This window comes from Colletes gigas, unplaced genomic scaffold, assembly GCF_013123115.1.
Source record: "Colletes gigas isolate AHSC1104 unplaced genomic scaffold, ASM1312311v1 Colletes_gigas_Sc00010, whole genome shotgun sequence".
NCBI classification, from domain to species: domain Eukaryota; kingdom Metazoa; phylum Arthropoda; class Insecta; order Hymenoptera; family Colletidae; genus Colletes; species Colletes gigas.
In genome coordinates this window covers 9304305-9322118 of record NW_025106639.1, presented here as the reverse complement: position 1 = coordinate 9322118, position 17814 = coordinate 9304305, and the positions used below count along the sequence as shown (strand labels likewise).

The 17814-nt window shown below is 47.7% G+C and overlaps 1 protein-coding gene across 3 annotated transcripts in view; it reads left to right on the top strand.

Moving 5' to 3' along the window:
- LOC122397750 (zeta-sarcoglycan-like) overlaps window positions 1-17814 on the top strand; it is a 134558-nt gene that overhangs the window by 70767 nt on the left and 45977 nt on the right. For 2 of the 3 annotated variants that reach the window (XM_043397124.1, XM_043397126.1), the window contains exon 3: window positions 11054-11112. In XM_043397124.1, the coding sequence (XP_043253059.1) occupies window positions 11054-11112 (59 nt within the window). Of the gene's footprint in view, window positions 1-9683; window positions 9833-11053; window positions 11113-17814 lie in introns of those variants that run through there. The other variant, XM_043397125.1, reaches the window with a different exon arrangement.

Here is a 17814-nt window from a genome sequence, read left to right as displayed (position 1 = left end):
CGAACACCGTGGCGAGAAGCAATTTTGGAAGGAGAATAAGGTCGTGGGTGCTGGAGGAGCCGTTTGTAGCGTCTTTTGGAAAAGGAAACGACAGCCCGGAAGGGAACGTTCCGGCGATTCAGGAACGGTATCGCGCATAGAGGAAAGTTCTTTGCAAATGGGTTCACGAGCCCGGAAAATATCAGAGTCCACGCGGGGGTGATGCGGCTCTCTCGCGTATTCTGATTTATTCGGTAAACTCGCCCGGCTGTATTTCGCCTCCTTACGGCATACTGCACGCAGCCAGCCGGTGTATAGGCGTGTAACGTATACAAGGCTGTCCGGGTAGGCAAACAAAGTATCGTATATCGGATACGGTGGTGGCAGATGCCGCGAGCATAACAGAGATCCCTCCGCCTCCCACGTTACTGCCTCCCTCGGTTCGCCTTCTTCGTAAACTCACGATCTTATTTCGCGAACGGGAAGAACACGGCGCCCTTTATGAAAGCGGTCGAGCCTCCGATATTAGCATACGAAGTGAGAGCGTCGTCGTCGCCGATGTCCTCTACCCTTCTTCTTTCGCAACGCGAGCAAAATTAACCGGTACCCTCTTCCCTGGACATTTCGCGAAACGATCAACGGATGTCTTCTCGAAAAGATCGATCTCCCTGGAAAGGGTAAATGGAATCTTACGAGCGACCGTTGCTCCGTACGGTTTACATGATTAATCGCCGAGGCGATTGTACCTGTTGAATTACAAGCAGAGTATTTACGGCCGAGACGAGACAGAGCCAGAAAGTGGGTTTAATCGCGCTCAAGAAGTCGTAACACGCTGCTTGCAACCCGGCACGCGAGATCGTATTAATACGGAATGCCGCGGGTTCGTAAACCGCGTTCCAGACAGTTGTTTAAAATGTAAACCCTCTGGCAGGGAATGCACGAGTTTTGTCCGTACCGAGGGATCTTCGTGTCCCTGCACCGATGATAAAGTCAAGAGTTCCGAACAACGAATCACCGAGCAGCAGATGCAGCATCGTTCGCCCAAACGCTTCCATTTCGCGCAGCTCGATTTCAGCGATAATGGTGGAATTTATACTCGCGTGAAATGTTCCGTTCGCATATTTGCTCAACCCCTGGAGTGCACCTAATTGCAGAATTGTACGGACAAAGAGAAAATAATTACAAATGCGATTTGAATATGCGACGTTGCCGCTGGGAAATTAATTACCGAATAGATAATAATTTAAATGAATTCGAATTCGTAAATTTTGTTCGACCGACGGACGCGCTTGGAGGTTCGCGTCGGGAGCCTAACCGGAAACGCGGTCGTTAAGTCGCCGATGTCGAACATAAATTTTCAAGTCACGGTTATTTTAATTAAAATTTATTACTCGCGTAGAGAGTCGCGGACGCATTTTCTACATAATGTTCGTCTCAGTGAACGGCGAAGCATCTGATTCCGCGAACAGGAAGGTAGGCATAATTGCTTTTCAACTGTTCGCATTAAGGCTTGTTCCGCAAGCTCCTCACTATCCGTCTGCACGTTAATGAAAAAGACCGCGAGCACACTCGGTGGATTCCAGAGCCACGATTTTCTTCAATTTCGTATAAATTTAATTACCGGCAGATCTGGTTGAAACTTCCGCGTCCTTATTAATGCGTCCCACTAATTTCCGTCAAAAGCTTCCCGACCAGGTTATCTCCGTTTTGAAGATTGATTTAAATACTCTTGCTCGGGAATAGACAAGCGAGATTTCCTACTTTTTAAATGAATATCGTATAAAGAAGACAAGTCCGAGGTTCGATCTCGTCTCGATCATAAAATATTTCCGAACTCGTTGGCTACTTAAACGACGAGAAGAGATCGTGTATGTATAATCGTGTGTGAAAAATGAAGCGACGCTTGAACGGCTGGCGTAAAATAAATCGGTAGGTATACATATAGTGACGAAATAGAGCAAAGCGCGGCCCGGAGAAGGAAGAAATGTCATTACCGATGGGGAATCTCGTTGAAAGTGCGATGGCAAGGACGGCCGGCTTAAAGAAGTCAATTTTCCGCATCGAAACTCTAGGAGGTGGGCGGAGGCGTGCGTAGAGAATAATTTCCCTTACGACTGCGAGCGTTCCGGTCTCATTTCCCGTTCAGGGATCAAGGGGTCGTGGTTTTCTCGTTGGTTGTTTGCCACGCGCAGCCAAGAACTGGAATTACCTCGGTGTCTCGGTGTACACGTCTGGATATTCCTCCGAAGGAGGAATTCAAGACGCTCGAGAGGCGGTCGCATCGGTTCGCTGGAGGTACGTGGCTAAACACGAAAATGCCCTCGATAAGCAGGCTCGAGTTGTTAATGCGAAACTGATCGAGGGAAACGACATTTTCAGGGCGGCGTTACAAGGAGACGCGGTCGGGTCGCCTGGTATTTTCCGGCGAGTTCACCCCATTAAACATTTTTGCTATCTCGCTGGGATCTGTTCGAGGGTAGACACGAGAGCAAAGAGAGAGACGGAAGATGGAAAGAGAGAAGAACCGGTATATAAGCGTCGGTGGGAGGGGGTTGGCGGAAGGCGCAGAGGTTGCTTGCTATCTAGACGTCGGCACCTGTTGCTTTTCCAGTCGGCCCTAGCTTCCCCTTCTCTCGCTCCGACTCTTCCTTCCTTTTCTTTTTTATTCCATTATTTGTCTATTCTCTGTTTCCCCGCTTTTTCCTCCCTTTCTCAGCCGCTTTCCCCGATTCTTTCACGGTGCTAGCGGTCGCTTCCAGAAATTGAAACGCGCCTCTCAAAACCACTTACGCAGCTCCGTTACAACCGATCGAGTTATGTGTTTCCCGATACCGTTGCGTCAACAACCAACGAGACCGTTTCGACTCGCGACAAACGGGAATACGTTTGTTACGAACCGCTCGTACACTCGAACGCGCGCGATTCACTTTCGTTGTCTGGACCGGTCGCTGGCATATCCACTTGAATGCGACCGTACCGTTTCGCGTTCCCACGGTATTTGATTCGCCCGCCGCGACCGTAAAAGAATTTGTACGGTTCTCGGTGGCCGAGAGAATAAATCTGTTAAGAAGTTTATTTCAACGGCCACGCGCGACTCCGGTATTTTCGGTGCTTGAAAACGAAAAAGAATCCCGCCCCGGTGTCATTCTGTGGGAATAAAAACTATTTCTTCCGGGCGCGAAACGAACGGTTGTAACTGTAAACGATCCAGAGCACTCTCTCGGCACGGGCGAAGCGATTTTCACGACCGCACGAGTGTCGACGCGTATAAACGGGAGCCGTTAAAGGGCATAATCCGACGCTCTTCGCGTCGGATGGCGCAATAATCAGCTGGGGGCTCAACATTGATATTACGCGTCCTATATTGCGGTGTACGACGCGCAGATAGTCCCATTCAGCAGGCACGGCACTCCAATACATACCCACCCACGAATGTATTAGAGGAATACCATTGTGACGTGGCTTGATTACGAGGCTCGTAGTTCGCACCCCGTCCCCCCTCGCGCTGATAGGTCGCCGCCCCTTTTCCGTCGACGTGCACCGCGTCTACGACGTGTTCCACGAGGGATCGTATTGCCAGCAAGTCCGGCACGAAGCTTACCGGATATCACCGTGTATTATCTCGATCATTACGCATCGACAACAAAGGAACCGATACCCATTGGTCTTAGGAAACGGACGCGTTACGGTGATCTGGCACGGAAGTTTGACGGCTCGTTATCGAGTCTCGATCACGACAGGCATGAAAATCCCACTGGATCCTGTGCTCGTTGCACGGGATTCCATCTAACCTGGGACAATCCATGCTCGTACCTCGTGTTTCAAACATCGTTAAAAGAGTATCTAGCGTCAATTGCAATCATCTTTGGTCAATACACGAGACAAAAATATAATATCTGGCCAGAAATGTTCCTCCAATAAGATAGTGGGAGTAACGGATCAGTTAAATCGTTCGTATCGTCGACGATAGCAGAGCTCAGAGTTCGGTATCCAGCAGTTTGCCATCACCGATTGATTAAACGCGTTTCTCGTTTTTATTATTTCGCGTTTCGGTAAATGGAAAGAAGTTTTTCGATATCGCAGCGACAGGTGGGAAAAAGGAAGGCTTGATCTCGTTCAATTACCCCGGAGTCGCGAACTACGATGCGCGTGCCAAGCGAACTGTTGGCAATACGTTTTCGGCTTCGATATGCACGTGGAAGAGCATTGATTGTGAATTCAGCTCGAGGTAGCCTCTCGGGACCGATATCGGCGCGGCGAATCGTCGATTATTGCCCTTAAAACGATCCAACGATTGCTGCTCGAAAAGGGGCTGGTATGTACCCACGAACAGATGACAAAGAATTTATCCGCAAAGGTGTTATTAATACTTTTCTCTTGATAATTTCGAAAACAGCCGGTCCAGGCGGTGATTTGAAGCGGTTGTCGGGACCGTTTCGGGCTTATGCTCGGCGAATGTGGCGACGATAGATATACTGCCAGAACATATAATGGATAGCGTACACGTAACACTACCAGGGCGAATCATCGATCATTGCCTTTTAATAGCTCAACCTATGTGCTACTTAAAAGGGATCGTGACACTCTATAGGGGATACGTCTAAGATAAATCGTCGTCACTGCTAGCTTAGAGTCAAGTATACTTTAGCCCTTTCCAGCGTGTCGGGCGCTTGTGTCGTCGCGTGCGAGAGTCTGCGCTATAGTACTCTTTTCTATGCACGTCATACAAATATATTCCGTTCGTTTATTTTCCACGAAACTATATCGTAAGAAAATTCATCCGAAACATTACGATACAAGTATTTGCTTTTCAATTTGCAAGGATAGTTTAAAAGTTGTCGAGGGTCGTTCTCCATTATATCTGTTTTTCCGTGAAATTTCGAGAGTTCGTATTCGAGTCCGGTTGGAAGAAGTTTGCCCGGGCCGTACACACCTGATCAATCGTGTTTAGAAGTTACTCGGTTCTCGAACAGACTAGCCGCTTCTCGGTTCCACAGCCGGTGGGGCAAAGTCATATCCTGCGCTCGTATCTTGGCAGGAAAGTGAGTCAGGGGATGCTTAGGGGCTGGCCAAGATCGAAACGAAGCGAAAGGATGCCGGGTGTTTCTCCGGCGCTGTGTAAAAGGAGCTCAGGGTCTGGCAAAGGGGACAAGGGTCGCGACTGTGCCGCGGTCCACGGCTAGACAGAGAGGAAGATCCTGGCGAGTAGATAGCAGCGGGTGCCGGGCAAACGAGTTTCGCCGAGTTTGGACAACACTTTAACCGTTTAGTAGGTGGGCGGCGAGCGAAGGTGGTTCAGTCGCCGGCTGGAAGTGACTGTGCGACGAGCGCGGGGCTGTTCACCGAGCATTATCCGATGCTGGCGAACCGAGCCGGCGTAAAACTGTTGACCGAACCACTGCTTTCAACCCCGCGGACCGCGCGGCAGACCTCGAACGGGGTAAATACCCGACGCTCGTTAAGAGAACCGCTCCACACTGCGCGCACACGGCTTCGTTGTAGACCACTTACGACGTGCTGGGATTAGCACGAGAGCCTGACGGCTCCGTAGACGCGCGCCGATCCCGTCAAAGTTCTTTGCCGGGGCGGTTTACACGCGTTCCGGCGACGCCGCGCCGTTGACGGCCAATTTAAGCGCGGCGAGGCCAACTTTTCTCTCCGCTCGACGATCACGACGCTAAAATTCATCCGAAATTAATTGGCCGTGTTCGGTAACCTGTCGCATTCCGCTCTTCGCGAGCAAACATTCGTTTCCCGGTCGGCTTCGAGTCGTTGGCCGGCAGTCTGTAAGCGAAGAGTAAACGACACGGAGGAGGAGGAGGAGGAGGGAAGTTGCACGAAAACCAGGAGGACCAAGAGGCAGCGCCGTTGCCCAAGAGGAAGAGGAGTCACGAAGCGGCTATAAATACGCTGCGCCACCTGCACCTAACGTCCACCTACGTATGGACCAGACAGAACCAAACCGTGGGTGCCTCGTTGCCAGACCGGCGCGAAACAGAGAACACGACGCCTACGCTAGCTCCGGTCCAGCATCTCGGCTTCGTTCCTCCGCGAATTAATGCATGAAAACGCGAAACGCGCGTACCGCCCGGAAAGGATCGAGATTCATCGTCCCGAGAGCCTGCCGATTATTCTCGTATTTCGCTGGCGAACCGGGAATAGAATCATCGAGAACGAATGAATCTTTGCTATCGTGACCGCGATAGCAAAGATGTAACACCGTTTCCAGAATTTAATGGAGCCGGGAATCTTGGATAATTGAACACTTATCGGCAAGATCGGAGATGGAATAGAATGGCCGGCTTACGGAGCGAATAAAATATGCGCGCGGACGTTTCCCCGCGATCGATCGTTGCCTATGACCCCTCGTAATTTCTGTCCGCGTCAAAGAAACTATAATTTCCAACGCTCCGTACCCCGTAACGACGACGGTTTAACGTCGAAGGGATTCCCTCGGCGCATCGCGCCCAAACAACGTGAAACCGGATCGAGGTTTACTTTATTCATCCGCGGTTCGCGTACAGAGAGAATAGCGAGGTAGACGTTACATAGAAGGTTACTCGATGCTTCCACGAGCCAGAGTCGCGGTGCACGCGATATCGTCTGGATCTGGTAAAGGAATAATAAAAAGAGAAGGACAGGAGGCGCGCGGAGAGGAGAAAAAATAAAAAGCAGATATTCATTGTGCGACGATATTAAAAGCAACGAGCTCCGGGCGCACGCGCGCAACCGACGACGGCATTTAAAAAAAACCAACGACAAAGCACGCGCCTCGGCGTCACCCCTCTACGCATCGCCTTTTAAATCCGACACCCTTGAGCGCGGATTTTAAGCAAACAAACACCTATCGAATGTATCACGGATAAACGAAGGGCGAACGGTCTGAGCGAAAAGCAAAGAGGACGGAGCAAAAAAAACCATAAAGTGCTCGCACACGGAGAGGCCGGCGAATAAGGAAGAGAGGCAAGAAGAGAGGGTAGTCGGGGGCCGCGCGGTACAAGGGTAGTTTACTACGAGCGTGTTAATTAAACAAAAAGCCACCCCCGTATACCAAGCTAATTAGAGTGGCTCTCTTACCAGCCCCGCGCGCGTTCTTCGCTTCAAAAAATATTTTCCTCCTGCTTCTTCGAGCGAGAGCAATCATTTTCCTTTAATTTCCGTACATTTTTTTTACTTTGAGTTTCCCTCCTCGATGCGGTCGAAAGCTCATCGTTCGCGACCAGACAGACGTCTGCGCGGGATCATTATACCGCGACAAACGTCTAGGATTATTTTTCGTGGCGCATTTTCTTTTCTTTTCGAACCGACTGCTTCCAGACGACCAGGATCAATTGCTTGTTCGACGTTTTGGATGCTAGCGCGACACGTAGGTGCACGGTAACGAAGCGAGAAGATTAAACGGTTCGTCCATCGGGGCGCGTTTTGTTCGATTCGAGCGAGCCGGTCTCACGCAGTGGCAGATTTACGGTGAAAACGGGCCAACCGCGATTAGGATTCGCTAACGCAGCCGCGAACAAACACTGTGGTCGGAACGATGGTGGACAGAAGGGTGAACAGAGGCGGGCGGAATGAGCAACAGGGACGGATAGCAGGTCGGTAACGAACGGCAAGGGACGGAAGAGAGAGGATAAAGGACCAAGGGAACCGGTACAGGGTTGAATGGAGAGAGAAACATCTGCGATCGGATTAGCGGTGAACAGTGGCGACACTTCCGGGTGATTAGGCTGATTCCACATCCACTCTAAGCCCGCGCTTACAACGCTGCAGTTCGATGGACTACCAAAGCTCCAAACCATATAATACGCATTACTGCTTGCTTCTGTTTTCCGTCTGTGTTCCTTGGAAAATTTCCTGATCGTCGTGCCCTTTCTTGCCACCACCGACAGCGGTGGAACGTTTTCCGCCCTTTCCATCCCCAACAAACGAAACGTAAAACGATGGAAGCGTCGCGCGACGTTAATTCTCGTACCAACGTAACCGGCAAGCCGATCATCCGTTTCTGTCGGAATTTATTCAAAACGGGCGATAAATCGTCGACACGAACTATCCTCCCGCTGGCCCGGACAAATTCAATTTCTCGCAAACTTTCACGCAGTCGACGCGAGCTGGACAATTGGCTTCTGGGAAAGAAGACACGCGAGCGTGTATCCCGGACGAGAATAGCTGCACGCTCGCTGGATATTCGAGGAAAACACCGAAAGTTCCTGGCTGTTTAGAGGCGAGACGTCTGGATCTCTAGCATTCTTTACCGTTTCGCCTATTCCACTGGTTCGGTCATAGACGCGACGCTATTTCAGACCGACTTGCCTTTCTCGGTTCTTCTATTTCGTTACGTGAAAAGTGTCTATTCTCTTTTCGCCCCCCCGAGCCGTGAAATGGATACACCGTACAGACGGCACGAAATTATTGTATAAAGTGTCTCGATAAATTTTTAACCGTAGAACGTCGAACCGGGGCACGCCACACTCTGCGAGCTTTCCCTTGGCTGTAATTTTTAGCCAAGCGAATATTTTTTAAATTCCCTTTTACTTCGGATAAAACAAACAAATATTTAAAAACAGCCATTGCTTAAGGTCGAAATAAAAACAAATCGCAATTCGTGATTTTAACGGGCGCGGGGATAAAAATGCATTTGCGATGGTAGTTTTCGCGCGAATCGATGGAACCTGGTAACTTTGAGGTTCTGTATTTTTTCGATAGTTACGCGATGGAAAGAAAAACTACAAATCGATAATATAATTAACATTGCGAGTAATTATACCTGCTCGTTATTCGCAACACTTGTGCAAAATAATTGAAAGGGAGTATCGAAAACCTTTCGTTGTTCGACGATTTATCGGATAAAACGTACTTATCAACGTTGGGCCGTACCATTTAAATCATTAAATTGTTTCAAGTACGTAAAGGATGAAGCAAACTTAATAGAGCAATCAGACGATTCGCAATTAATTAAACAAATTGACTAGCAGTCGAGTATTCGCAAACTAATTACACCGACTACCGAACACGTGTTCTCATAACTGCATTACGATATAGACCACGCAACACGCTAATCAGTTTTCAAACGGGTCAACGAACGATTCGGACGAATATGTATAGATGGGAGGGGGAACCATTCATTAAAAATAGAAAACACTATTACCACTAAGAATATTTCTAAAAACGTTCTCCCCTCTCTACGGCCATTCGTTTTTCCGTAATTTACATCTTACTCCGAACGTTAATTCGCGTAGGAACAATCAACGGCGAAATTTACTGTTTACGTAGCTTTGTTCACCGGTAGCGTTGCGTATTATTATCATCGTTATTCCGCTCACGGTACGATAAAGTAGATGCGAATGTTTTGAAAGCATGCAGTAACGGCTCGCTGTCGGAAAACTCTCCGAGTGAACCTATATATAATGCAAAGCCTTCGAGCGAGTAATTTTCAACGTGTCCCGTCATTCTGTCCCGCAGCGTATTTCGGTAGCGGGTTTACCTTCCGGTTCTCCTTCTTGGCCGTGTTCGCATCCCCCCCTTACGCTCGGGATCTCTTGTTCGTTCCTGGTTGCCGCGACGAGCCCCTCCCTGGACCGGTTGATAGCGATTCTCGTGCCAAGAGCTACTCTCGGCCGGGCCAAACGCAACTTGGCCCGGGCACAATCGAGTGAAAGTCGACAGGGGGTGGAAACGCTCGACTCGAGTCGAGTGAAAGTCGACGGGGAAGAAAATACGGATAAAACGTAGGGACGCGAAGGTTGGTGGCCGCGGGACCGCGTAGAGCCGGGGAAGCTGGAAATTACGGTGACCGAGCGGGGGACCGACTCTGGCCAGGGATGAAAGTTGCCACGCGGCGTTCGGGTCGGGTTACGAGGTAAATGTTTGCGCGGCAGGTGGGCCGAGTTACGAGAACGGGATAACTGCAGGGCATCAATACGACCGTCGCTCGTCACCAGCCGACTCGACGTTTCCTCTTTTCTTTCCGCGCCAGGCCGCGTCGGTTCCGCGAACAATGCCCGACGCTCGTCGGATGTTCGCGGCATTCGAGCGCCCTGGTACGTCTCTGCCAATTAGCGAAAAGATTGAACTCGTAATAACGACGCGTCGCGTAACTACCGCCGAGTGCAATCCTTTAATAATACCTGCGACCGCTATTCAATTTCCCTGTGAATCGAAACAATTATTATTGTCCGGCGACGCCGCGCCACGCCGCGCCGCGCCGCGCCACGCCGAACGGGACGCGACCGTCCACCCATTGTCCCCGTGACCGTAGACATTTCCATAACGATTAATACGACGGCCATCGTTGCGCCGATTCTCGTCGTTATCGCGATTCAGAAAACGTAACCGGTTCTAATTTCCAATCGTAAGTTCGTTGATGTTGGCCAAGTGGCCGGAACATTCTCGTCGAGCGAATTTCATTTCCAACGGAACCGAAAAAGAGAAACGCCACGCGCGAGCCCGCTAATCGCTTTCGGAGGTAATTGTATCATTCCGCTAATAATTGGCGCGCGGTAGCACCGTCGATCGGAAATGTAATTGCATCGTCGATAACGCGCGTCTCTTTGTTTGGTTTCGCGCCCCCGTAAACGTCGAATCGCGCGACTTCGACGGGAAAATTTGCACGGTGAATCGCTCGTTTGCGAGACCTCCTTCCCGGCCCTTTTTCGCCCCCTCCCGCTTTAATCGACATAAATTCTAGTTACTTTCACCGGTGATATATTCCGCCGGGTATTCCCAGATTTCATTCTCCGCGTTTCGCCGGCACCCGCTGGTTATGTTAGGAAACGTTAACTACAAATTTGATATTCGCCGGGATATTGCCGCGGTAATACGAATGAGCCAAGGGAAATTTATGCCGTTGGTTTTCTTTAGTGGCTTCATTGCCCACCGACGCCGTCAACAACTGCAGCTTCCGGGAACGTTATTTTCTGATACTCGCGAATCTAGAATTTCAATATTATCCCATCGGGACTTTGGAATCGGTGTTGTATTAAAACGGTACCGCCGGTCTTCGACCGTGTTAGATAGAATACAAGCCAGAACTTGAGGAAGCTTTCTGGAAAGTGTTTTATTCTTTCCTTTTGCTTTTCAGGCCGGCAACAGTTACAAATCGCCCGAGGAGTCGCCGCATTCGGAACACAGCAGATTGAGGTGAGCTACAGCTTTTCTCCCTACGCTTGTTCGAGTTTACTTGGAATTGATGACGCATTAAACGTCCCCAGCCACGGAATCATCGAATAAATCACGTTAGGGCTTTTACTTTGACCGCGGTAATATCAACCCTCTGATTTCAAAACAAAAGTCAGGTTTCATTATTCGTATCTTATTCTTCATTAGCGGAGTAGAATTTAAGAACCGCCCCTCGTATTTCCTCGTTTAAAAATTCTAAAGAACAGAGATTCATCCCAACGATGAAGAACAATTGGAATTATGCTGGTTCTTTCCTGGTTCTGCACCTTGCGGGTGCGCGCAAGTTTTGCACCAGGCAGCAAGGCGGCGTTTCATTCTGCTTTTCGATCGAGAAACAAATAGAAGAACGCAAGAAATGAACGTAGAAAGCACGGGGGATGTTGTTTAAAGTCGAAAATTCAACCAGAGAGGAAGTCTCGCAGAGACGAACGATAGGAAAAAAATATCATTGCTTCCACATTTCACGCGAATAGTGGAAGGATTTGGACCAAGTAAGGAAATTTTATCCACTATTCGTTCGATATCGGTTCTTCCTGATAGCCGAGTATATTTTCGTCTCTATAACCGTGATATCCATTCCCGGAGTCACTTTCAAAATCTAATACCAGGTATATCATTTTCCAGTATCGTTGATTCGACGTTGCCATAAATCACTTGCCCCGTATAAATGTTAACTTGAAATCGAGTTTTGGCGGTTAGTTGCTCGTCGATCGGGCAGTACATATAGTTTTAAAAGGGAATCGCGAGTTTCGTGTCGACGGCGATGTAACCGCGGCGAAAGGGCGAGTAGACAGGAACGATTATCTTTCATTACACCTGCGATTCCCAGGTGCAATGTGTTCCAATTAATCGCAACGACCGGGGGGTTAAAGTCAGCGCGCAACGGGGACGAGGCGGGACGGGAAGCTGGTCAGGCGTGGCACGAGACGCCGGAAGTTACGGGTCCCGGACGTCATGGATTCGAACGGAATTCGCTAAAAGTGATACGTGCCCGCGATACGCGTATAGAATTTCGGCGTCGAGTTTCGGTGGTCGATAATAATTTCTCGGTTGAAATGGCTCGTCACGTGCGGTCGCGTGTAAAAGTTGCTTCCGAAAGGATAAGAGAAAATTATTCCGAAGCTGGAAAGTAATGGGGAAAAAGCCTCCGCGTACGATACTCGCTGACTGAACGTAATTTTTCGGTAGAAAGGAATAACATATACACCTTCTGTTTTTACGCTATCGAGATAAAAATAATTGTTAAAAGAATTCTATGTGTACGTTGCGATAGCAATGTGCACGATGTTAGATGGTAGAATGCCAGAGGGAATCTACATTTACACGAGCTTGTTTCATTATTCCGGGGCTCTGAAATTTATACTCCGCAGACTGATATTCTACTTGAAACTTGTTAAGTAGAACCGCGGATAGTCAAGCCACTTGTTATCCACATTTACAAGGTCTGTTAGACGTCGGATAATGTACATCAATAGATTTCTTGCTTTATATTAAAATACACATATTTGTCTATAGAATTATAAATAATTTTCTACCATAACGTTCGAATACTTTCGCCACCGACTCTATCATAATTGGATGTCCGTAACGTCCGCATTGAATTTTTTAATGCCGTTTCGAGGGCCAGCGGGTGTCATCGAAATGCGCCGTATTGCGGCAATAATAGTTTGAGTTTGAGAAGGGACGAGGGTCAAACACACACGAGGTAAAACATCGCGGTGCAACGGGCACGTTGTCTCGCCTCCTCTCTCGTCTATTACGTCGTCGTCCGCGTGATAAATGGCCCGACTGAAAAAAAATATAACGGAACCGTGCAATTCTTTCTCTCGCGAGCGCTTCTTCCTCGGCGACCTATAATTTTTCGTGGCCTCTCGAAAATAAATATTGCGATCTGTCACTATTATCCGTACGCGGGAACGTTCTCCTTCGACTCGTTAATATTCCCGCGACCCCATCGAGCTAACCCTATTAACTTCGTACGTGCTAAAGCGTGCTCCGTGGACGAACGAAACGCGAAAATTCAGAATCAAATGCACGCGACGTCTGACGAAGAGTAATCGCTGTCCATCGTCGTTCTAATCGAAAGAGATTTTTCGCTATCGCGTTCGTCGGCCACCGTGTTTGTCGACGTTCAAATTTTATCTTCTCTATTTATATTTCCTGATAATAGTATTTCCAACATCTTCGTGTGCCTCGCTTTGGCTGCAAAGCGATACGGCGATATCGATGGGCTATGTGATTTAATAAAATTGATATTTCTATGTTTGCTTAATGATAAAACTACGTAGAGCAAATATTTGAATATTTATAAAATGTTCCATTTAAAAATATCGAATGAAAAAGCAGTTAAAGAGCTCCCGCCGGGTCGAAACTATTGCAACGGTTTCCGCATGAAACGGGCGGCTATTAAAGCGTTAAAGAATCCGTTGTTCGCGGTTTTTGCGGATCTCTCTGTGTTTCCAGACATTTTTCGTCGAGCAATTTTCAAGTTTTGGCCGTAAAGAATAGACTATAGAGTCGCAGATGGAGTTCGAAGCTTCGAAGAACGTATAACCCATTCCGGAGTTGGGTTAAACGAAGAGATTTTCTTTTCGAAGGGTTCGTTTGGAGGAAGTTAGCAAATGACTGGCGGCAGACACGCGGTGCTAAATGACTGGCAGGCACTAGGCACTCTATCTTCGTGTACAGACACGTCGCGAAACGAGCCGGAATTCCTCGTAGGATACTGCATTCGAAACGCTTAAGCGCTCGTATGCTATATCTGACAAGCGATTAATTATGAACGCGCGATTAGGCCTAGGATTCGGGGCTTTTCGTCGAACGTTCTGCGAACGAATTCGCCCGGAAAGATGCCCGTATATGGATCGACCGAGAATTTCTCTAGTGTCTCGTCGACGTAGGTAATTGGCTCTGGCAGTTGCAACCTTTTAATTGGTTCCGGTCGTACGTTCCGCCAGGAGCGCGCGCCCGGCTGCGGTCCGATGATTTTTCATTTACGTTTGGTCGAAAATCACCGTAAAAAATAATAAGCGGGGATCGATGAGAGCTCGGGACCGTATCGACGAGATGATATTCTCACGGTACGACGCTTCTCTGGCTAGAATTTAATATCTCGGGGCTAGTCGGAAGGAATTTAATGCGGTACGCGTGAGCGATGTAGATCTCATCATAAAATTGTCGTGTGTTTGTCCAAAAAAATTAGATATACGTATAACAGGCTGTATTTTATTGGAAAGTTATGCTTTTAAAAATTCACAAAGATCTAGATCCGAAGTACTCGATCGACCAAGATACGCGAATAGAGCGACTTTGTTCGAGTTTCAGAAATTCGATATTCGAAACGAACTTGATACGATATCACCATGTGATCAATTTCATGAGTTACCGTAGAGAAAATTCGCGAATATTATTTGCCGGATTAACGGATTACCTGCGATCTCTGGCGGAGCGGACGAAGCAATTATTTCGAATTTATCGATTGTATTCTGGCTGATGGTGGTCATGTAACACCGACGTTCGTTATAATCATACTGGCACGGCGGCGCGTTCCTCTCTTTTTTTAAAATCTCGTTAAGAAAGCAATATTTTTTCTCTAGAGCCAAAACTGTCTGCCAGTGGATTAACGAATTTTGCTGTCGCCACCTTCTGCGCCGATGAAAAACGATTTTCTTGATCCTTGAAGATACAATTCGGGTGCGGCTCGAATCCTTATCCCGTCGGATTGAAAGAAAATACCGCGATGTTATTTCAATCGCGCTTGGTTCATCCCGTAACGAAACCCTGATTACTCCATCATTTCGTTCGTTTCTCGTCCAGTTATCGTATTAAAGTCGATGCCTTTAATAAGCGAAAACAGGAACGCGTTCGCCGTGTATATCTGTACGATCAAACAATCGTATTCTACTTGGAAAGTTTTGTTTCGAACTATACATAGCGCTTCGTATTTATATCTTTTAATATCCGGCGTAACTACTTTCCGTTCATCCAACGAATCTCGGTAGAGGAGACCAAAAATATCTAATAAACACGGCTCTTCCGTACGCGCATCGACCATATTGCTTCGAAATGCATTTGACCGTCCGATGGCGCGTTGCCAATACAAATCTGGCGACTTTCGGCGTCATTCGAACGCTCTACGTTTCGACAGAATGGTGTTCCCTTACGCTTGTATTATTAAAATAGCAATTAGCTTGCTAAACGGGTTTCTATAATCTCGTGGAGATTAAGAGCTCCTTCGCGTACGTGTACGTTACCGAACAATAAGCATGGAGTACACGCCGCGACGGATATGCCTCTCGATACGAGTACCGTGGCTTGTTTCCAAGTTAAACTTGGAGACGTTCTTGCCGGCAGGGGTGCACAATCATACGCCCAACGCGGAAATACAGATACCGGTATAAATAAAACGTATATTCAGGCGTATATTCGCGTAAGGTGTTTCTGCGTTTCACATTAGACATGATTTGCAGCCATGGTTCGACTGTGCTTTTAAACTGATTTACTTATCACGCGTTTCGACATTTTAGAGATCAGCGTAACGTTCCATGCAATGAAAATCGATACGTTCGAAGAATATGCTCGTCCATTTTCCGTCGAAAAATATCGTACGGGTGCCCAAACATTGATCTTTTAGCTACGCATAAGGGGATTAAAATCGTAAATCCGCAAACTATCTCTCGTCGAAGTAATTACTTTCGCATCGCTGGACATCCGTAAGAATAAACGTCAACGAATATTTATACTTGCGACAAAGATTTTTCCCCGACCGTAGTTTCGTACAATCGAATAAGTTTTTATTATTCGCTTCGAACGGAAGCATTTACATCGCGTAAAAATTGTGGTCCAGAAACCTGTATTCGTTAAATTCTGTTGTTGTTTGGGCAAGTAGGATACGCCCGGAAAGTTTCGGGGCAACAATCTAAAACTGTAAACCACTCTGCTTAAAGCTTGTGTGTGTTTCGGTGTTGTGTTTCGCGCGAAGGGAACAAGGGACTTGGGTCAAAGCTCTACTTTATCGCGAAGGAGAACGGTGAGTTTCAAGAGTGCGTGATGAATCGCGGAAACTTTTCCGAATTATACATTCTTGGGGAACGCAGAAGTTTAAAACTCGGTTTTACGGAATCTTCGTTAGAGCGTTCGGACACGCCGAAACGAAACAGCGGAATACTCTCATTAGAACGTGCCGGGTTCAACGTTTTATTAGAATCTTGGCAAACCTACGGAGGAATTGGTATCGTTTTCGTTCGTGGCCGAAGGTAATGCATCTTGTAAATAGGAAATTCGCCTAAACTCGTTGTGGTAAGGTCAACCGTATCGCCGGGAATCGGGCAAAGGCGATGAAACTTCGGGGTAAAAGTTTGCGAATAAACTTTCCTCTCGCGAGACGAAGCGCGGAAGAAGAAAGACTGACAGCGTGAAGAACGATAGAGAGGACGAAAGAAAAAGCTATTCGGCCTGGTTGAAGACGCGGTGTCATCTTGACGTAAAATATGGATTATTCCGGGCATTTGCATTCGGAAAATAAGCCAACGAACTCGCTGAACGTGGAATCGGATCTCTCTTCCCTCCCACTATCTTCTGTTTGGTTCCGGGAACTTGTCGAAAAACTTTTCTCGGTAATTATCGAATCGTTTGCCAATTCATCGGCAATTGACGCGGAAGCTACACCGTTTTCCCGGCCCGAGGAAATAAAATAAAAATCTCCACCGGCCTCCCTTGAAAACAACTTTCTTCCCGAATACTCGTAGCCTCGGGGCCCTGGTTCGGGATCTTTTCAACGGCGATCCGGCCGAAAGTCGAGGATACGTAATTAGATTCGTTTGCATCGGACGTTACCGTATGCTGTCAGAATTCATCGATATTAATTCCACTTCCTTCCTTCCCCGACGACGTTAATCGATTCGCACGCGTTTTCGATCGACGAAAATCACAACTCGCCAGCACGCCATTGTCAGCGGTCATGCGAGATCGTTAATCGATGCTGTTGCCGTCATTTCGACGATCAACCGTCGTCCTCTCGATCGACGATACAAATTTATATCCTCGAAGCACGTTACGAAGAGCCGCGAGGGTAATAGTTATTGCCGGCGACAAGCGAGAGCGAGTATGACAAGATTGCATTACTAGCGCGGTGCGGCTCGTCCCCGTTTTCCGACGCGATTTCGCGGCTTACGATTTTCGGTGCCGTTCCTGGGACACGTGTTTTTCGATATATCGTCGATTAATCCGTCAGCCATCCTTTATCAATTCGCCTCGCGTAGCTTGTTCTGTCACGGTTCATTACTTTATACATACCTCCGCTCTGTTGTTTGTCGTATCGCGACCGCTTGGAATAATCACACGCTTAAATACGAAATATGTTCGCGCGCGCGTACAGAGATATAAAGACCAGTCTTGAAATGCGAATTTCATTCGTAAAAATGTTTGTAACTTTGCTTCTTCTCCGAATTCCCAATATTTGGTACTGTTCGATGATACGAAACACAAATATAGTGTATTCTCAGTATTTGTGTTTCTACGTCTGTCTGTCTAAATGTTTGCGCCGACGTAACTCGAAAATAGCACGATATATTTCGATAAAATTTTGTACGCGCGGAGACATCTGTCCAACTTTGAGAATAAACTATTTTATGTCGGATTTTGCTAGCTGTAACGCATCGATCG